At 50.6% G+C, this 21,797-nt stretch overlaps 1 protein-coding gene across 15 annotated transcripts in view; it reads left to right on the top strand.

Moving 5' to 3' along the window:
- Positions 1-21,797, top strand: part of MSI2 (musashi RNA binding protein 2) — a 255,916-nt gene that overhangs the window by 201,199 nt on the left and 32,920 nt on the right. For 14 of the 15 annotated variants that reach the window (XM_055720850.1, XM_055720870.1, XM_055720846.1 and 11 more), the window contains 2 exons: positions 4,862-4,976; positions 11,697-11,771. In XM_055720850.1, coding sequence (XP_055576825.1) covers positions 4,862-4,976; positions 11,697-11,771 — 190 coding nt within the window. Of the gene's footprint in view, positions 1-4,861; positions 4,977-11,696; positions 11,772-15,136; positions 16,620-21,797 lie in introns of those variants that run through there. The other variant, XM_055720949.1, reaches the window with a different exon arrangement.

Here is a 21,797-nt window from a genome sequence, read left to right as displayed (position 1 = left end):
AGGCTCTTTGTGGGCAGCTCATCGCAGTGAGGGCATGAGGCCCCTTCAGGGCCAGGCTGGACGGGGCTTGGGACAACCTGGTCTAGTGGAAGGTGTCCCTGCCCATGGCAGCGGTGGGAACTAGATGATCTTTAAGGTCCCTTCCAACCCAAACCATTTGATGATGATTTGGTGATTGACCCCGTGCAGGATGGTGCTGGGCAGGCAGGTACACGAGGCATCACTGACGTTCGTGGTGCTAGGGAGAGGCAGAAGGTGCAGTTGCTTTAGAAGCCCCATCTGTCAGCTGAAGGACACTGCAGACCGCTTGCAGGTTGGATGCATTCCTGCAGTGTTGTCTTCAACGTGCTTTTAAATGATGTAGCTCGTGAGCTTTACAGCAACGCCACCCTGGCCAGCTTCTCCACAGGGGCTGGGCTCTCCAGCCCCCATGGGACGAGAAGGACCTGCCCAACACCGGGTGTTTTGTGGACAAACTAGATTGATGCATCACAAGAAAGTCTGGTGAACTCCTCTGCTCACCCGTAGCTGCCAACTTCTCCTGTTGCAGTCTGAGGAGGTGACATCCCTTTGTCCCCACCGTACCTTTGTCAATGATCGAATGCATTGGGTTTTTTTAATACCCTTCTAACCTTTCTGCTGTGGCCTGGTGTAGCGCTGCCTTTGCAGCAGCACTGGGTGGATACAGATTCCCCTGTTAGGGGAGCAATGGTTTTGCCTTGCCGTGGCATGAACGGCACGGCATCCCCAAGGTAATGGGATCTCAGCTAACTGTGAATCACACGTTGCTGGCAAGACAAAGTTGCCTTGTCTTTGGGTGGTAAAATGTTTTTTTGTGCATCGTGACTATGTGTGCATTCTGCTGTCCTCAAAATAGCCCTGGTTTCCCTGGAAAGCTGTTAGCCATGGGTTTTTTTGAGACATCCTGGTGCTGAAAGCTGACAGCCTGTTTTGTTGCGCTGGGTATAAGAGGCTTTTAACTCCCCATCTCAGCCATCCTGGGTTCTAGTGGCTTTGACTGCTTGGCTTGACCCAAGAGTACCCCAGTGTAATGTTAATTCTCCCAACTAGACTAAACAAAAATAGTGAATTTTAGTTTCCCTGCTTTTTTTTTTTTTTTTTTTTTTTTGCTTTAGAGTAAAACTTTCTTTGTTAGGCTGCTGAAAGTGAAGCACATCCCTCCTACAGAGGAGATGGAAAAAATCTGGAAATTATTAAGATGCACAGAAATGCTGAACTGAAAGCTTGTGCAAGATCCGGATTTATGTACAAAGTCCCTGCATTGGGCGGGCTCTTGGGGGTGATTCGGTACTGAGCTGAGCACTGACTCATAAATCCAGCTATATTCCCTCTTGGAGCAGTCCTGTTGTACGTTCCGCTTTGCCAGCACACGAGTGACGTCCCGGCTGCCTCCAGGGCTTTACCCTCGTGGTAACCGTGGCTGCAGGATGGTTGTGGCCATCTCCATCCATCCCGTTCCCCGTGGAGGAGAGGGCTGGCTTCTTGCAGAAGAGCAGCCTGGCCACTTCTTTTCTGCTTTTGCAGCCTCTGTTAGTGAAGAGGCACCGTCCAAGCCCACTGCCAGGCTGCTGGCATGGTGCTTCGCCTCCTGTCACTGCCTTTTTGCCGTGCGCCGATGGGATGGTGCGTGGGCAGCTTCTGCAGGGCACCTCAAGGCCTGATGCTGCTGAATGGGGAGTGTAACAATCCACCCGAGGCATGCTGCCAGGTCACACAGCCCCTTCCCGAGGGATGGCGGGGCCAGTGCTCCTGGGCCCTTATCTTGCGTGTCATCCCTCCCAGGGGGAAAAAAGTCTCTGCTGGATAACAGCGAATATTTTTGCCCTTAATAGGGGGCATATTTGTTTACAAAGGCTTAGGAATTATTTTTCTTTCCTACTGGTGGCTTTTCCTTCCCTTTTAAATCCCAGTTAAAACTTCTTTGCAGCTCACTGCCATTCCCTTTATATCCTTGTGTGCTGTGAAAATCATAAATTACACTAGTCTTTCAGAGAGCAGCAGTAGGCTGTTTTGTGGTTGCAAAAGCTAATTACTGGGTTATTGTTTCTAACGGTGCTAATCCAAACTTCATTTTCCTGTTAATTGTCCATCGAGCCAGGCTAGATTGTTTTTATCATCCTGACTGTTGGCAGCACCAGTGGCCGCGAGGTGTAACCAATGCTGCCGTGGTATTCGGAGGGGTGGCGAACCCAGAAAACGCAGCTGCGAAATGAAAGGGCACACTCGTGTGCTCACCCCCGGCCCTTTGGCTGGAGAAGCTGGATCAGCACGCTCCTGTTAAATGACCCTCCAACTGAAAATAAGCAAAGGGCAGTTTGAGAGGATGCTTCTGAGCTGCTGGGGTGCTGGTGCTCGGCGTTTCGAGCTCGCTGGGCTCTCCGGGGCGGTTGGTGCAGACGGGAGCAGCAGCAGGCTGCTGCCTTTGGGCTGTGGGGCTCTCTGGGGCACCGAGGTTTGGGGGAGGGGAGGGGAGCATGGCACACAGCCCAGTAAGGCTGAAACCCACCATCAGGGCTCAGGCTTAAGCCTTCCTGGGAAGCTCTGAAGGTTTCATCCCTGCAGGGCAGTGATGGGGCTGCGCACACACCTCCTGCGCTGTCCTTGTCCCTGGCCCTGCTCTGACGGCAGCACCTCAGCTTGTGAAGTTTTCGCTTTCCTTTTCTTTCACTTTTTGTCTTAGTTCCAGGGCCTGGCAGCCCTGGGGTGCACCGCAGGGCTCTCCACCACACTCAGTAGCGTGTCTGCACTGTCCCGTGCCCACAGGAGCCTGTGTGTGCTGGGGTGAGCATGGGTGTGCAGGGGACAGGGGCGCGGCGGTTGGTGGCCCTGGCTGGAGGACACACCGTTCCTCACCATGGCCCTCGCTGAGGTGTTTCTCTGCCGGAGAACTTGCTGCCCTAGCAGCACTGAAGAGGAGACGGAGGACATTGCTGGCCCTGTTGAGGCTTTGCCAGTTCTGGGATGTCTACAGAGTGGGTCTCTGCAGCACCCCTCTTGCTTTTGCCCCTGCTCGCCTACTTCCCCGTTCCCCTTGTGCCGCGGTGTCGGGGCTGTGCACACATGCCTCCCTACCCCAGCCCACCCCGACCCCTCTCTGCCCTCTCCCACTGCCTCCTGCAAGGACCCAAACACTTTTTGGCAGAAAAGTAACAAAATAAGAACTCCAGAAGAATTTTGCTCCAAACTTCACTGCGTTGGAGCAGCTTGTTTGCAAGAAGTGTGTGTTTTGACAGCGTTGGCAGTGTCTGAGCGTTGTAGCTTTGGGAAGTGTTGCGAGCAAGCAAAGTAAATACGGTCTGTGGAGGTTTGCAGCAGAAAGGGGAGGAGTAGGTGGTTTTGTTTAAAATACTCCCATTACAGTCAGTTAACCTTTATGTTACCTAAATGAAAATTGTATAAACCTGAAATTTTCGCTGATGGGGTTGCCTAGGAACAGGCGGTTGGTTTTCATAAGACAATGAATACACAGTCACTGATCGGGCTATTAGGCACTGAGACGTTTAGCCGTATTATCCTGCATCCCCGGGTTTGCCTGGGGGAGCTGCCTGCTTGCATGTGGGGCGCACGCCCACCTTTGCCTGCTTGTGCGAGTGATGGAGGGGATGCGGGGGGACACAGCCCTGCTGGGAGCCGACTCTCCTAGTCCTCCCCAACAAGCAGCCCCCCCACACTCAGGACAGTGGGGCTGGGGGCAGCGGGGCTGTGCATGGCCGTGGCACAGTGTCTGCCAGGAGCACGGTCCCGGCTTGCAGCACCCCTGCTCCCGCTCTGCTCTGGCCAGGCAAAGGCTGGGGAGGGGTGTAAATGCACAGAGAGGATCGAGGAACTGGTTGGAGAAAAAGTTAGAGGCAATAAAGCTCAGACCTCTGGATTCAGCCCAAGACCCTTACCCTTAGACCAGTGATTCTCACTGTGCAAAGTGTACAGGTGGGGCAGATAGCAGCGTGGGGCTTCCCCGCATCCCGTGCAGGGCTGCACTGCAGGCCTGCACGTTTTCCTCTTGCTCAGACCACGAGCTAAGGTGTAGAGCCATAGAAATGGGTTGGGATAACTCTGGTTAGCTCCAAACCAGCTTACCGGCACAGCCGTAGCGCCAGTGCCGAGGGGAGCGTGGGGACAATCTGCTGAGGGAGCAAGTTGGCAGTGCCAGAGCTAGGAAATGTGGAAACGTGCCTTATTTCTCCCTTTTCCTATACAAAAAGAGGCTGGGAAGCAGCACCCGGTGGCGTGGCTGGGGGTCCTGGGGGCCTGGCTGTCCTGCTGCCGGCTGGCTGGCGGCGCCGCCTCGCGCAAGGCATCGGTGGGGACCAGCAGTGTGGTTCAAGTGACATTAAGCAGCCTCAAAAGGCAGCAGGAGTAACTGGAAGTGAAAGAATGCAGATCATTTATTAATAGGGTTTACAGAAATTTTCTGCTGGGTAGAAATATTGATTCTTTATTCCTATTTTAAAAGGAGCTTTTTGTAATGATCACCAAGAGTCATTTTCTGTTATCGATTGCAATAGAGCTGTGCTGGAGACCTCCCTCCATTCATTTCACTCCCGCGAGTACCATTGAGAGGGAACGCAGCACAGGTTTTCCTTTCAGGAACACGGCAACTTCTTAAATCAGCATTTCTGTCATCTTTCCAGTGGGGTTTTGCTATGTGTGTTTAAAGAGACATACACGTTTGCTCTTTTAAATCCATTTACGCTATTCTTAAAGTTCACCTTTGAGGGGGAGGCGGTATGGGGAGGCAAATGCTAAAAATAAAACTTCCCCCCTTAAGTAGATCAGTTCTGCATTTGACATTTACATGGAATTCATTTGCATCTCATTTGTACATGTTTCTGCTCAATAGGTAGAATGTAAGAAAGCACAACCTAAAGAAGTGATGTTTCCACCAGGGACGAGAGGAAGGGCACGTGGATTACCGTATACCATGGACGCTTTTATGCTAGGGATGGGAATGTTGGGTAAGTGCTGTAGCCACCACACGGCTCCCGGAGCCAGTGGCTCCCGTGTTGTCTCCCTGATTTCTGAACGCTTAAGCCGTAGGGGTGAGCAAATCCCTGCACCTGTGTGGGTGCGAGTCAAAAACTTTAGCAGGGGTGGAGTGGGGAAAATAATCCTGTCTGTGGTAAATGATTAACTCCACACACCCCCTTCCTGGAATATAAAAATTTGCATTTAAATGGATGTTTTAAATAGCCTGTTTTACTCTTACTCGCAAAAATAGAATGATGAAGGATGCAGTGTGTTCATTCTGACTAAAAATGATCTCTCCCCTTTTTTAGAGGAATTGAGTCACACATTATTCCCCTTCTTTTAAAGGTATCTTTGACAGTTCAGCATAGATAATTGAAAATCTTGCCGGTTCTTAAATGGCATGCAAGATGGAGAAAGCAGGGAGATGTGTTACGGTATAGGTCGCAACAATAATTACTAGTTTCAAGGAGATGGAACGGTATTTTAGTCCAGAGTATTGTATCCAGAAAATACTAATTAAATGGGATAAATGATATTTAATGGCAAAATTCTATTTGTGCATGAGGTCTGTTTAGTTATAATGGGTTCTCATTTGTTTCTGCCTAGAGAGTTCTTCTTTCTATATAACGTGACAACCTCTTGATACTCTGTCCTCAGATTTACTAAGACAAAATGCTGCTAATCTGTTGCCAATGTATTTCTGTAAAACCCCCATATGTTTCAACTTTCTGCTCCCTTTGTACCACTGGACTTTCCCTCAGTTGTCACCCGCTGTGTCCGTAAAGCGTGCCTGAACGGGAGGGTATCTGGAGGTGTTCCCAGGCAGAAATGAGCCTGTCCCTGGTATGTAGCCTCCCCGGGATGCTTTGAATTTTCTGTCCTGGGTCTAGAACGTGGATCTGTGTCTGCACGGAGCGGGCAAGTTGGCAAATCCCTGTCCTGCTGTGGTGGGGTGGGTCGGGTCACCCCGACTGGCTCTGCTCCGGCCGGTCTTGCAACGTGCTCTTACTTGATTGCAAACCAGGGTGACTTGCTCAGAATTAATGATTGATTCATGTTGAAGGCCAGATGCTTCATTATCTGCTCTAGCTGGGTGTTTTTTTTCATCTTCCAAGTTCCTGCTTGCTACAGTGGCACCATGTTAAATAATTAAGTGCTAAACAAGGAAATTGCAACGCACAAGAGCAAAGCTGTCTGGATGGCCATTATAAATCCCCGTTTTCAAAGGCTGCCTGTAAGTGTTGCTTCAAGGCTGGGAAGGGGGCCGATGGGCAGCAGCTCAGTGGGGAGCCCGTATCCCTCCTTCTCGAGCCCCCGGCAGCTGCTCTCTCGCGGTGGGCCCCTGTCCCCACGGGGAGAGGGGCATAATTAACTCATCAGACAACGAGGCGCACAAAGTAACGTACGGCTGGAGGCAGCGTCTGCATTAGCCGAGCGTTTTGCTGAGATCCCAGGAGGCCAGTGTCAGCCCTACCCCGTTCCTCCTTTTAGATGCCTGGCTGGACTGAAACAGAGCGAGCGGGGCTGCTCTGGAAGGATTTTTATACCTGTTTCCGTAAGCCCTTGTTCAAGGTCACCTTCTCCAGATGCTGTTCATGGGCAGAGGAGAGAATCGGAGGAACAAATGCACGAGACAACCCAAAGGAAAGAGCGGGGAGCGACTCCCTCCAAAGCTATTAAGGAAGTTGGTCTTTTTCATTAATCACAGCCTCCCCAAGGAGCCTGCAGCAGCCGGGGTCTAAAGGTGCGTAGGCAGCCGCTTCTGTGATGATTTGGTTGATTGGAACAAAATTAAAAGTGTTCTTTTGAAGGGATTTTTTGACTCCGAGAGTGTGGGCAGGCTGAGCCTTTTGCCAGGGCTGCTTCTGGGCTGTCATGGGCTCAGTCTGCTGATGGGACACGCGTGATCCCAGGGGAGATCAGGAACATTAATTAGCCACTCTGCATAATGAGCGGACCAGAGCGGTTTGAGTTCCTGTGATCTCTTTCACCCTGGCAGCCCACCTGGCAGGAATTGCTGCTCCCCAGCCCTGTGGATGCTTAAGAACAGGCACCGCGTCCCCCCGTGCAGGCAATGCATGCATCTGCAGTGGAGCAGGGCCCGACAAGCTTGCCATGCACCTCACGTCCGTCACCCGGTCCTGGGGCGCAGACCCAGACCCCAGCACACAGGGGCACACAGGCGCATTGCCCCACAGCTTTTTGCCCTCCGTTCAGGTCTGTACCTGAAAACCTGGGGGAAGAAAAGAGAAAAAAGAAGAAAGCATCCATGGAGCAATGTTGACAGAAGGTTGTCTCCCTCCCCTCCCTTCTGAAGCAGCTCTCTGCATCTGGAACCATGCCGGTGGTCCCAGTGGTGGTGCCGGCTCTGAAGGTGACCACTGCACTGCTTGGTCTGAGCTGGGGCCCCACAGCACTCGTTTCTCGTGGCGATGGCCATCTGAGACTCACTGATGTTTAATACTGAAGTTGGGCTGCTTTTAATTTGCAAACTCCTCCAGAGACAGCAGCGCTGGGCCCGTAAGGCTTACCCCTCAGACTGCTCCAATGGTGTGTGATGCTCCAGATCGAAGGTCTCGGACCAGCTGCTCGTATCGCTGCACAGGGCGGAGCGGGGCTCTGCATTACTGCACCTGTTCAATCTAGGTAGGCTGAACTCAGGCATAAAAGAAGCTTGTGCCCTTCAAAGAAGGTCATTCCTTTTTTCCATCAGATTCTGTTTAATACAGTGGCAGCTGCCTGTGAGGCAGGAGGCGGGAAGGGGGGCCCTGCAGCCATCCCGGCCCCCCAGGCTCCTGCAGCAGCACCCGCTGCAGCCGTCACCGGCCAGTGCAGCTGCAGTGGCTTCGGCTGCGCTCTCGTCTCCCCTGCGGGTGCGAGGTGGGTCGGCTCTGTTGGGCCAAGGGAGAAGCTTCTGCAGCCCATGTGTTTCTTCTCCCTCGCTGCTCCCTAGTATGTGCCACCCCCTGCGACTGCCGGGGGTGATTTCTGGTTTGCATTCCCTCATGCCACAGGTGCTGCTGTCAAGGTCACAGCACGTTGCTTTTGGGAAAGACCCTGCACGGTTTTGCTGCAGCATGGGTCTGTGCTTGGGCAGAAGGAGCGTGCCTTTCTTTGCAAAGGACCTGCCATTGCTTGCTCTGAGCAACATGGGGAGACAACAATTTTCTTGCATTTACTGGACCATTTGAATTAATTTTGCAGCAGTCCCCAGGCCCCAATGTGCTCAGTGTTCCCACACATTAACCATGAGCTTTGTCCATCTCAGATCACCGAATTTAGAAATGAAAAGGCATTTCCACGGCCTGGTTCAGTGGTTGTGGACACTTCCCTGCTCGGAGCAGCGAAGCCGTTTCTCCCTGTGGAGGTGCTGGTGGGGCAGAGAGGAGTCAGGAGCCCGGCTCAGGTCTCCTGCCTTTCCAGTAGCCTTGTGCGTGCACAGTGCCAAGCTGCCCGCTCTCCAGGGCCGCAGTTCCCCTGTGCGCAGGGGAAGTAGGGCAGTTTGCCCTGCTCCCCCTTTTGTAGAACACCTGCGATACTCAGGCTTTACCACGGGACCGCCAGGATGGGCTTTAGCACCAGGAATGCTGTGATGCCCTCAAGTACACTGGGAGTAAGGAGGTCAGCGTAATCTGTTTGTTTTCATCCTGGAAGCAGAGCCTTTGCTTTCCCGCGGCAGACCATCCCCATGCCGAGCGGTGGCTCACGTGCTGCAGTGGGGACAGACTCGGTGGCTGCATCGGTGTTGCCTCCACCAAGAGCGTGGGAGCTGGGAGAGGGGGCCGTCGGGTGGGCAGCGTGGTGCTTCCAGCAGCCGTGGCTCTCGCCTCGCATGCCAGCGCTGCCCAGAGAGCACCCAGCACAGGGCAGGGTCTGCTCCGCTGCGAGGTGGGCTCTGCACGGCTCCAGCGCATGGCTGCAGGCTCCCCCAGCCCGCAGGGTGGGCGCCTTGGACCTGCTGCCGTCCTCTGAGAGGGAGCGGGGTGGAAGTGGCGGTGTGAAAGCAGTTGCAGTTGTTAGTTTTGAGTTCTGCTCCCATGGACAGGAGGGTCTCGCTTCGGCGGAGGTAATCCAGGCAAAACTTTGATTTTTGGTTTAGCGACAAGGGGTAATTAGAGAGATTGATCATTCCCCAGGACTACTGAAGCAAATAATCTGTTTGGTGCCCAATGCAGGATGAGAATGGCATCTAATGGAAATGGTGGGTAGGTCAGCATAGCCATAATTTGGCTTGATGAAGCATCCACATGGGCATGGTGTTAATGCGCTATTGATATTCAGCCAGGCAATTTCCCCTGCGCGGATCGGGCTTTGACTCGTTAGAGCAGAGCTGGGCACTGCAGCAGTAAATGAAGAGGAAAATTGAAGTAATGTTGTATTATAAATTTATGATTTCATCTGCCTGACCTAGAGAGCGTTGAGCGCTGGCAGTGCAGGCGAGAACCCCCCAGGCAGCTCCGCCGGTGCCGCTGCTGTCGGGCACAGCCGGGTTTGGCCAGGACGAGGGGGGCAGCTGCCTGGGCTCTGGAGGCAAATGCACCAGGGCAGGAGGATCGCTGGCCCCACAGAGCATCCCGGGGCAGGGCAAGGGAAGAGATGGCATCCTGCACTGCACTGCCAGCTCCAAAAATACTGTGGGCATGTGGGAAGCTGCCATCCAGCACCATGCCTGGCCGGGGCCATGGGGACCACACCTGCAGCCCCCGCTTCCCGGGGCAGCCGTCAGCACTGCCTGGCACATCGGTCCCCCACGGCCCCAACAGTCATCTGCTTTGGAGTCGTTTGAATCAGAGTAAAACTTATTTTTTTCCACTTGGCAAGGAGAGGGTCTGTGGTCGGATGCCGCAGAGTGATTTTTCATGGTGTAGCTACAGTGGTGTTAATGGCGCTACTTACTTAGCAAACAATCCATTTATCAATATTGTTGTTTTTAAAAAAAAAAAAAGGAAAAAAGGTTTGTAAAGCTTAACTCTGAAAGATCTGATTTAATGACAGAGGTGATTAATTTCTAAGGGAATCCAGCTGTTGAGCTGTGAAATAAATACGCCAAGGGCTAAGCGGTGTGTACATACCACTGAAAGCTGCAGCGTGCTGTCCAGGGATCACAGGGCTGCTTTCCCCTGGCACTGCTTAATCCCGTAATCAAAATTCACCCAAGCATTTTTATCTTACAGTTTTAGATTATGATTAATAGTACTTTATATGTATATATAAATCTAATCAGAAATTGAGGGACTTGCTGCAGCAGAAAAATAGCTGTGTGACGTATGAGTATATTAAGGAATAAGTAAAAGCAGAGAGAGGAGACCCCCCAGAAGAACCACTCAGCTGCTGAACAAGCTCTCGGGGTCCAGCCCAGCGGCCGCTGTCATCACTGCCGAGATTTCCACTGGCTTCAGACGGCATGAGAGCAGACTTTGTGCGATGGTTTCTTGGTCTGGCAAGGTCTTTCCCGGAGCCTATAGGAGTCGGGGCTGGCACTGACAGTGGGAACGTTATGCAGCATTTCTTGCACTGGGATTGCAAAGGGTCATTCCTCTGCTTAAGAAAACTGAGCGGGGAGGTGCTGAGAGTTGAAGTGAGGTTCCAGGTTTAGGAAATCACCTTAGTGATTGTGGCATTGGCATCAGCCGTGCCGGCCATAGCTGGCTGCCACAGTGGCACCAGAGAGGATAGCTATTGTGTATAAGGGCTGGGGAGGGGGGCGCACAGTGTGTGACCCCTTGGCTGCTGCCAGCCCACGCGCCTTTAGGGACCAGCGTGACCCCCAGTGCATCCATGAGCCTGCCCAAAGCGTGAAGCCCCCTCCCCTGGCCCGGGTGTCCCCTGTGACCCTGGCAAGGCATGCGTGGGTGACGCGGTGAAAGCCTCGGCAGGCACCGCAGGGCTGGCACCCAGCAGTGGTACCCCTGTCCATCCCGCCCCCGGAGGACTCTGCCACCCAGCCCACACTGCCTCCCGCTCCCAGCTGCTGCACTAGAGCCACTTGGTGCATTTACTCGGGCATCTTTATTAACAAAATGATCTAAAGTGGTGTTTTTTCTCAGAATAAAACTTCAAAAGCTGCCTGAGGTTGGGTGCGTTTCTGCGCATATCTCAGAAATGGCTTTGGGAAGTGGTTCTCATAGCTGGGTTTTACTTTCCTGAAAAATTAAAAGCTCTTTTGACTCTCTGGCTCGTTGCTGTTGCTGCCTCTAACTCTTTGATGTGTTAACTGTTGTCCTTCACACTCCTGGGATAAAGAATTACTACTACCTTAATCTCCAACTGTCAATAGCTCTGAAGCAAAGTACATTCATTGTAAGCTCTCCAAATGTCAGAGCAAACCTGTGTTATGTGTTTAGCCTTAGCATTTGGCATTTACTCTTCCAGCTAACAAGTATGCACAGTCCTTGGACTTCAGATACCAAAGTGCATGTTAATTACCTGAGTGACAGGTCTCATGCACAAAGCCAGGCAGGCAAGTGAGCAGCAAAGCCGGCTGGCTCTAGATGTTTCCATTCAAGATAATAATGAAACCTTTCCACAGTTTTGCATGAGCGGAATAAACCTTGGTTTTTAATACCTTCTGTAAAACCAAGTCACACCCATCCTCCGTGTCATTTTATATTGTATTTTAAAACAAAAAGCCTTCATTAATCTTCAAACTTCTCTCTTTCTCTCTCTCTCTGTCTCTGATTTTTTGTTTTAATGTTTCTGTGATCAAGGTTACCCGAATTTTGTTGCGACGTATGGCCGAGGATATCCTGGATTTGCTCCAAGTTACAGCTATCAGTTCCCAGGTATGTACGTTTCATTTGAAATTTACTTTTTTTCCCCCTCTTTCCTTCTTTTTTTTTTTCTCCCCCTTTTTTTAAATCCATAGCTGCAAGCTGAGACAGGCAAGTCTGCAGGGAGCATCTCACACAACCACAATTTTTTTTGCTATTTTAAGACAGATATTTATATATACATATTTTAAATACATTTTTACTAGCGTGTAAATTGGTACTGGTTATTTGAAAACAAACTTCTTAAATTAGAACATAAAGCAACAGAGATAATTTAAGAGCTATTACCCTCCCTTTGATGGGTTTTTCCTTTCATATATATTATAGAGATAAACACAGACACACACACACACAGAGGCTCGCACACACGTTCCCAGGCTGTCCTGCGGTAAGTGCATGCTCGTGACGAGTGCAGTCTGGGAGGGAAAAGCCCAACCTTCCTGTCTTCTGTATCGCTTCGTCTCTGTGTCCTTCACAGGAGTAGTTCCTAGCCACGTGCTGGTGGTTTGGTTTGGCTTCGGCGCGGCTTCCCCCCTCTCCGTGGCACGGCTGCTCTGTGCCGCGGGGCACAGTGGGCACCACGACAGCGTGGGGACTGGCACCGTGCAGGACAGAGGGTTTCCTCAACTGTGGTGTTGCTGTGGGCATAGCTTACTACCAGGTGCAGCCCCTGGGTGTGCTGCACGTGGGGTTCACCAGCACGCTGGTCACGGGGGCGACGCACGAGCGGTCCCACCGCCCACTGCCGTGCTGCTCAGGGGTGCAGACAGCGAGGGGAACCCCCCCACTGCGAGCAACAGTAGGTGCGGGAGGGACGGGACAGCAGCTCCTCGGGGAGGAAAACCAAGGAAGGGCCTTGGGGATGGGCGAGGACGTGAGAGGCTCGGCTCTCCTGCGACATGCGTGGGCAAAGGGGCAGCCTTAGTGTTCGGCTTGGGGTCATTAGGGTGACACATGGCGCTGGGGCCATATGTAGTATGAACATCCATAAAACAGTCGGTGTCCTTGGGACGGTAGTTTCTGTGCAGCTGGTTTTTGCAGGACTAATAATACCGAGGGAAACAGTGCGGTTAAGGTTGGCATTTATTTTTTTTCCAGTTTCAATTCACAAGTGCCAAGGCCTCTACCTAAAGCTCATCTGCCTCTTCCACCCCAGCGCTGCAGCCAGGTCTGATGCAGCTGGGGCTGGGGTGACAGCAGAGCTGCCGTGCAGGCAGGGGGTGGGCAGGGGCAGGTGGCACGGCAGTGGGGGGTGACACGGCACCTGCCCCGGTGGGCTGGCCCGGCTGCTCCGGCAGAGCCGTGGGCAGGGTCCGGGCTGGCAGGATTGCCACCAGTGGTTGCGTGCAAGGGGAAGGCTTCAGAAGGCGTTGGTGTGTTGTCTCACACCTCCCTCCCAGGTCCTCACAATCCCTTGTACCAGCTGATTCATATGAAGACAGCTAAATGAGAGACACCTTTGATAAGTTAAATGATGAAAATCGGCAGAGCTTAGATGACTTTAATTATAAAGGTGTCTAAAATGAACACGTGTGCTCACTGACAGCAGAGGTAGCGTTTGACTCTAGCCCCCATATATTTTTATTAAGGGCCCGTTTTTTCAAAACGAGCCTTCCAGCTGTGTGCTGGTTGTTGCTGGGTTCTGGCAGAAGAAGATGAGGGTGGGTTGTCCCCATGGAGGAGCGGGCACACCGGGCTGCAGGCACCAGCTGTGAGCAGGGCAGCGAAGGGGAGATGCACAGAGTCCTCCACCGCCTTGCTTGTATCTCCCAGCCCTGAAGCTCTGCCTGGGGTGGTTGCTCCACTCCCACTCAGGTAATTTATTCCTTCACAGCAATCAGAACCGTTAGGAGGCTGTTAGGCAGTTTGGGGACCCTGGTCTCTAGGAGCACGACCCATCCAAGCAGTGCCGGGACCCTCCCTGACAGCAGGGATGGTGCGCGGGGGCTGGCGCCCATCAGCAGCACGGGGTGTCCCTCGCTCGGAGTATTGGGGGCAGAGACCCCCGTGCGGCGGGAGCACGGCTCAGGGTGCAGGGGAGCGCATCGAGAGCGGGTCAGGGCTTGAGGACGGGACATGCCAGCAGCCGCTGCTGCTGCCGGAGCGGCAATGGAAGCAAGTGCCACGCAGACGGCTGCGTCGTGCCGTGTCTCTGCTGCCGGCATAGCTCTCACCACTCTGCGCTCGCGCCTCCATCAGCCCTGGCAAGGAACCAAGCAGGCAGCCTGATGGGCCAGCCGTGGGCAGGGTGTTTAGTGCTGCAGGACGAATAGTGTAAGCACATAGTCCTGCTCTGCAAAAGCACCCAGACCCCCCAGCCCTTCCCCTCCCGTGTTCTGACACTTGCAGGAGCGCCCATGGGGCCAGCGGTAGGGCTGTGGCTTGGAAGCGTGAGGTAGGAGCATGTGCGAACCCGATGGAGAGAAATCTGAAATCTGCTTTTTAAAGTTGCGATGCCCAAATGCTCAATGTCATGATTTTAAAAGAAAAATACGTGGCCGTTTTCTGCAGGAGCATTCCAGGCAGCGTGCCTGAGAGCTTCCTCTGCCTCCTGGCTCCGCGGTTGCTAAACGGCGGTGTTGTTACAACCACACCGGTGTGTACATATCAGCGTACATATAGATGGAGTACATGCGGATACAGCGCTGTGTTCCTGTGGCTCGCTGCAGAGACCTGGCCACACGTTTCCCTGCGGTGCAGCAGTGTCGTGGAGCCTGTTCTCTGCAGTGAACCAGCCCGGCAGCACAGGCTGGAGACGGGGCCAGTCACAGAATGGTTTAGGCTGGAAAAGACCTTTAAAGTCATCGACTCCGAGAGGGTGTCATTGCGGAGCTGCACTGCTGGCAGCCACGGTCTCACAGGGCTCTGCGCTGCGGTGCCTTGGCGTTACTCCGGTTGCTCCGCGGGTTGTGCCACCTATTTACCCTTTTAATAATAAAAAACCACCAACAAACCAAATTGAAAGGCCGTCTGAATTGAACTGTCCTGTTGGTATTTACTGTTGTCCAAGCGAAAAGAGGCCACAAATGTCATGATGCACTTGTTTGCATGGCGGTTTCTGCCCGGGGCGCGCCGGCTGCCGGGGCCGCTGCTGTGTCCCCGGGACGGGCTCTCTCCCACATCCTCTGCTCTTGCCTGTCAGCACGGGACGGCCCCTTGCTCCACGGGCGAGACACATGCAATCACTTTGGCAACTGCTCTATCTTCTCCTATCATGTTATTTTTTTCCTCTAGGCTTTTATAACTCAGTACATAGACTTTTTTTTTTTATTGCAATCACTCCCTTTCTGTGTCTTTTTTTTTTTTTTTTTTTTTAATTTCTGGGACTTATCTTTTCAGTTTAATCTATTAATTTCTGTTCTTATTTCACTTTGCAGACTATTTGCCGATTTCACAAGACATAATTTTTATCAACTAGTTCTTAAAGATGCATAACAAATTAATCGGGGTTTACTACAGTGCTAATGAGAGAGAGAGAGACAGAAAAAGCCTGGGTGGTCCATGTTTAATATCAATGTCCACTGAAAAATTGCTGCTCTTACTGGCTGGTTTGATTGACTGGACTTTTTATTTTATTTTTACTTTTTTAAAGGCTCCATATCCTCACTGCTTTGAGTTTGCTTTTTATTTTTTTAATTTTTTTTTCCTCTGCTTTGTTATGAGTTTTTAATGCCCACTTGGAATGTAACTCACAAGGATTGGGGTTAGGGGCGTTATGAAGGCATGACTTCTCACAAACTTTTTAGAAATAATTTTATCAAGGAAGCAAAAATGGCAATTGGGTCTCACAAGCAGCCCCAGAGAGAGATGTTGGTGCTTTTTAACATGGAGATGTTCAGCAGCAGCACAAATCATAATCGGGGTGGAGCGAGACGAGCGTCTCTGATCACTAGGATCATTAGCAGCGCAGGGTTTAATTACTCAAAACAAGTGCCCTGCATCCGCGTGTGCAACCCTGTGGCGCTGGTGGCTGCGGGCGCAGCAGACCCACGCGTCTGCCCCCGTTGCGTCCACTTTGGGCTGGTGGCTCCTGCTGGAGCTGCCATAATGGTGCAGGGGCCGTGGCTGGGAGCCACCAAAGAGGGTCTTGGGCGGGTACTGCCCCTCGGCAGTGACCCTTGCCCCAGGCTCCCAGCCACTCACCGCCCCCGCTCCTGCAGCTGGCGATGCTTGCGCATACTCCGTGCGGTCGCTTCTGCTTCCAGACTTTGCTTGCTAATCATGGGCAAATTACTTCAATTTTGGCAAGAGGGATTGTGCTTTCCCCTGCTAGCTTAAGCCGTATCACGCCTCTTGGTCTCCACCCAAATCGCAGAAGCCAACCTGTGCGATAATGGCTCCATCCATTGGCTTCTTTTTTAACAAGACCAGATTCTGGACTTTTGGGTAGAAAACACATATCGTATTTAAATTCTGGTTTTCTTGAAAGTGTTTCTACCCATTTTATAAGTTTGTGAGAAGTAAATTGCATGCTTACAGTAGAACTGTAATGCATTTTAATGTTTGTTAATCCACTTGTTTAAAATGTCAGTGTCAAAGGCTCTACGATACACGGCTATGCTGTTCATTTCATTAAAGATGCTTGATGTAATAATTGGTTAGTTTTCTTTTTACTTTTCTGCAGGCAATAGCTTTTTTTAATCTGTATGGCTTCTTATTATTTTGTTTGGGGTTTTTTGCTATGAATTGCTTTGCTTTTGTGAACTTGTCTTAGTGTGCATGATTTGCAAACATTTCAGCTATTGTGAATTTTCTCATTTTTTGTAAATAGTCCATCTGTGCTCTTCTTTTTTTCTTTTTTATGACTTTTTTCCTGTAAGTAACTGAGGTAGAAAATAATAATAAATTGTTTACAATGGATATGCTGTGTTGCTGCTCTCTTAGCTTGCAGTTTTAATATTTTGGTTTGGATGCACCAAATAACCAGTACCAATGACCGTTTAATAAAAGAATAAAACAACCATCACTCAAAGCGTGCGACCCAGTGTTTGAAGAACCTGCAGATGGACAGTTACATACGAGGTGTGTTTACCGCAAAAATTAAAACCAAAAAAGACAACAGTGCACTTGTAACTGGGGGGAGAGGAGCGGCTTGGTGTTGCAATGGCAGCGCTGCCAGTGGTCTGACCTTCCACCCCTGTGGTCAGTGTGATCTGCACCGGGCACGGAGGTTTAAGCATCAGACCCATAAGTGTTTAGAAACCCTTGTTGCAAACTCTCCAGCACTAATGTGCAGAAATCTGTTCCTGCTGTTTGGAAATTGCAAGGAACACCAGGTAACTCTTGTCCCTGACAGGGTCAGCAGCCAGGGCACCCGGTGCAGAGCCCACAGGGGGACGGTGCCGCTGGCCGTACCTGCGGGGCTGGGGTGTTGCCGTCACTGTGTTTATCTCAGCTCTGCTTTCTTCCATCATTACCTGGATGTTTGGGGATTGTCAAAGTTGCTTAGAAGCCTTCAGCTCAGGAATTTAATATATTTTTTTTTAATTAAGGGTTTGTTTGCTTGTATGTTTGTTAAGGCTTATTAAAACCTTTGTATGTGGGGAGAGGTGGGAAAAACAAATGTGTTCACACACTTTTCAGAGCTCAAGGAAATACACTTGCTTATTGATAATAGCGCTGCATAGTCCGTGAAGCTCCAGGGTCATGCTCCTGCAGTGTCTGGTGCTGGGAAAATGCAGCACAAGATCAGTTCGAAATCTAAATTGATGCTTTTTTTATTACGAGAGCATGTAAGACAACTTTCTGTTAATCTGTAGAGCTTAATGTAGTTTCTTTCCCCTTACCAGTCACAAACCATTGACTTGTCGGCCACCGGTGCTGGCAGGAAGGTACTCGCGTGTAGGAGTGACTCGTGGTGCTTGCCTGGTAGGTCTGATGGTTCTTTTCTGCGTCAGGAGAAGGAGCTGGTACCAAAGACCCTAGGGTAATGGCTGCAGTGACGACATTCTTGAGGCTTCTTTTTCGTAGTGTGTGAGAGAAGGAGGCGAGGTAAGGAGGTTCCCTGGTCTGCTGGTCAGGATGCCTGGCAGCACTGGGTTGCAGGTCGTGTTGCTGCCGCAGGTCTCGCTCCTGGTTAAGGACCTTCGGGGGAGCGTGGTGGGAATGGGGGGAGCAGGAGGGGGGTGTAGCTTCAGCATACTGCAAAGTCGACCATTGCGTCGGTGGCAAGGCGTGCTGGCACAGAGCAATGCCCGCGCTTGGGAGTGCAGCTTTACCGTGCTACGTGGGGGTCGGTGCATTCCGCGCGCTGAAGCAGCACGAACCAGGCCCCCACGCCGGACCCGAGCTGTGAATGCTGACACCAGTGCCATGTGCGTGGTGTTGCAGTGACCCCGAGCCACCTCCCCGTGATCCACTGCGGTGGTGGGAAGCAGAGATGCTGCCTACACGTGGCTGCTTTAGCGGTAGGGAGTAATGAAGTCAGTACTAATAAGGGTCAACTCTGTAAAACGCTCTTTTAAAGCAGTTACACGAGTCTAAGGCTTGTATAACATCTAGTAATGGGAGCAAAGTTTGTCTGGTCATGATACCTTGATGATCGAACTTAACATTAAGAAAGAAGGAGAAATTGCTGGCAGCTGCAAAATAGGGGGAGGAAATATAAAATATATTTTAAATTGTCTATTCAGTTAGTTGAGCCTTGTAACAGCAAGAGATGTGGAACGAAGCTGGACCTGTTTCTCACTCCTTTGTGTGACCCTTCCTTAACTGCTTAAAATCTGCTCTAATTGTCCCTGCACTGCATGCTTTTTTTTCCACCTAAAACACATTACTGCATCTGCATGGCATAAAATGGTTTACAAAGTGCATTTGAAATCTGCTAGAAGCACCTTAATTACCACTCTCCAAATCTCTCCATTTCAGCCTCCGTTGGTGAAAACAAAGGCTATAGACTGGACCTGTTTTAAAATTAAGATGTTGGGGGGTTTGTGCTGGCAGAGGGCAGGCTGAAGAGGGACTGTTCGATTGCAGGTGCATCCCCGGATTGAGGAGCAGATGGAACTGCAGACAGCAAACTGAGAAATTAATACAGCAAAGCCCATAAATTTCCAGCCAGAACATACTCCTTCAAGTTCTGCTTAGGTGACAGTAGCTTTTGTTTTGGCACAGGAAAAAATGGCATCTAGAGCTGTTTGCTGAGTCCGAGCACAGCTTAAGCACCTTTGCCTCTTGGGCATGTTTTTTCTGAGAAGAGTTGCATTTTTTTAACATTGCAAAGAATTGCATAAAATTCCTTTTTTACCTCCTGTTTCCCTCACCCCTTAAAATAATTTCCCGGATATTAAATTTAAGGAGAGGTTTCCAGGAGATAAGCTGTTGATCTCGGTCAGTGGTCCAGCTCCCGGCAGCGGCAGCAGAGCATGGCCAGGAGAGATGCTCCTGTCCCCTTCCCTGCCCCATCACCTCTGTGCCAATGAGGCTGCTCTGGAGGCTTTCCTGGGCAGCAGGTCTGGCCAAGGACCAAAACTGCACAGATCCTTCACTAGATTTTTCTCTGCCAATACCTTGAAGAACTGCTTGGGCATCTTGAACATTGAACTTAAATGCCAAGTGTCCTATTCTCAGCTGCTCACTGACCAACGCGTGGAGTTTGAGACGGGCTTTAAAATTCAAGGTCGTTGCCCTGAAAATGAGTGATCATAAAGGGACAGGGAGGAGGGGGGGAAAAAAAGAAAAAAACCCCAAACCTACCAGTCTGTCTGGAGCTCTTTGCATTTTGGGGTGATGCTGCAGGAACAGAGCTCTGGAGCGATGGTTTCTGCTGCGAACAAGCCACAGCTGCAGCAATGGGGAAGTGTGATGAGAGTAATTCTTCACAGGAGTAAAGAGGCGTAACACAAACACGCATGTATGGAAAAGAACATGGGTAACCCTGTAGAAAGAAGAATGTGATCTGGTAACGCCAGTTGTGCTATAAGGAATTCTACGTGTCCGCGTTAGATGGAGCGAGGGACATGATGGCTAGCCTGCTTTTATGCCTTATGCCTCTGTAGGTAACAATTTTTAGCTGTAAAGCAGTTAAAAATTGAGAGCTGGGGGTTGCAAAGAATTTGAAGTGATTAGTCTCCTCAGAGCATAGAAACTTCAAATGTGCATGTTTTTCAATCACACTTAGTGGGATTTCAAGATGATAAGTAAGTAGCTTCCCAGTCCTGCTTTGCCCAGAAGCAGTAGCATGTAGTTGCTGCAGCGATGCCCTCAAGGTTTTTGGGCTCAGCACCACCAGCCTCTCATCTGACCCTTTTCATAACGCAGGTTATGGGGTAGGTGGTGGCAGCTCCGCCGGCAGGGCTGGGGGGGTCACCAGCTGCTGCACGTGCTGAGCCGCAGGGTCCCTGCGAGGGGGACATTCACTCGTGACTCCCCACATACAGGTCATAAAGAATTTCCTGCTCTCTGATAACCTTGTCCTCTGATTAATTATCTTCTCTTTTTACATAGTCGCCTCTTGCCTGCGTTGAACTTTTCCAGCTTCAGCCTCCAGACATAAGTTCTTTTTCTGCCTTTGTTCATCACCAAGGATCTGTCTTTTAATAATACTTACCCAAAGTTTAGCTCATTCATAAAAATTGAAGCAGGCGGTTTAACCAAATAGCTCATTTTCTGTACCATCGAGGCAGCTGAAATGAGGCTTGAAGCAAATCAGTGCCACTTTGCTGAACTTTAAATCCGTGCCTTGACACGGTTCCCTGACCTGCCCCTGTTCATCCAGCAGCAGGTGAGTGAGCCGCGGAGCTGCCATGCTGCGCCACCGCTCCAGTGCCAGGAGTCCACAGGTGTGTCCCCCTGCAGTGGGCGTTGCATTTATACTTACCTTGTCTGTTAAGAATCGATGGTAAATGTTTGGCTTTGGGCTTTAAAGTGAGAAATGCTTTCATCAGAGCAATCAACTTAGTATTAAACAGAATTGCTTGCTTTTAGGGAGCTGTTTGGTTGAGATTCTCTTTCATCCGCGTCAGCTGCATTCACTTGAAGCTTGTAATTCTCTGTGTTTCACCAGTTACTAAATTAGGGAGACTCCAGATCCCATACTGAGTAGGAGTGTTGGCTGGTGGGGGGTATAGTTTTCACAGGACACATTTGAGAAGTGCAGCGGATGCCTTGAAGCTGCTGTGGGATGTCAAGTTTGTAAGCAGAGTAAGTAACTGCATCAGCCACCAGCTTTTGCTTTTTGGTTTGTGGGTTTTTTTTTTTAATAAACAGTTTTCTTAGAATAAACTGTTTGCCTTTGAGAAGTTTCCCAGTTTTGTGTACGGTGTAATAACTGCAGAAGGGTTATTACACTTGAAACGACACAGAATGATGATTTGGAGACAAACAACGCTTTGTCTCACTGATGCATAAAGTAATTACTGGGCAAAAGTGCATCGTTCTCATTTTAAAAACTGTGGCCAGAGAGTGGTAAACAGCTGAAAAATGGGTCGTTTACTGTACATAAAGTGGAAGTGCCAAATTTTAAATTAACTATATTTGGGTTTTACTGTTTTGTTGAAATTCCAAAGCAGAAATATTTGTTCATAGTAACATCCATCTGCAAACACGCACCCAGTGTGAAGCACGTTACGGGTGTCTGACGTTCAGAATTCTACAAAATCTTGCCACGCACGGTACATTTTAAGCAGCTTGTGCCTCGGATAACGCAGTGGGCTGCTTAATGAGCTTTCCATTATGTGTGATGTGCAGGATCTGAAGTTCGCTAATTTTCTGACCTGGTGAAATAGATTTTAATGAGTTTGATGTAACACAGCGCATAAAGACAAAGGGAAACACTTAATGGAGCTGTCACGAGAAAGGGCTCTGAGGGGGCTTGGAGATGCTAGAAGTGTTACTAGAAGTGATCCAAAGCTTAGGAAAACTCCCCGTTTCCAGGTATGCCTGCCCGGCACCTGGCATGGTGCCCTCTGCCCGCTGCTGTGCGGGCAAGCCGGGGTCACTGCTGGGAGCCACGGGGCGAGGGACTCGTAACAGGGAGCCTGGTACAGTCCGCAATCCAGTCCCAAAGAGTTAATTGCTGCTAAACCCTGGTAACAAGTT

Source organism: Falco cherrug, chromosome 1, assembly GCF_023634085.1.
Source record: "Falco cherrug isolate bFalChe1 chromosome 1, bFalChe1.pri, whole genome shotgun sequence".
Lineage (NCBI taxonomy): Eukaryota > Metazoa > Chordata > Aves > Falconiformes > Falconidae > Falco > Falco cherrug.
This window is presented reverse-complemented; position numbering and strand designations above follow the sequence as displayed.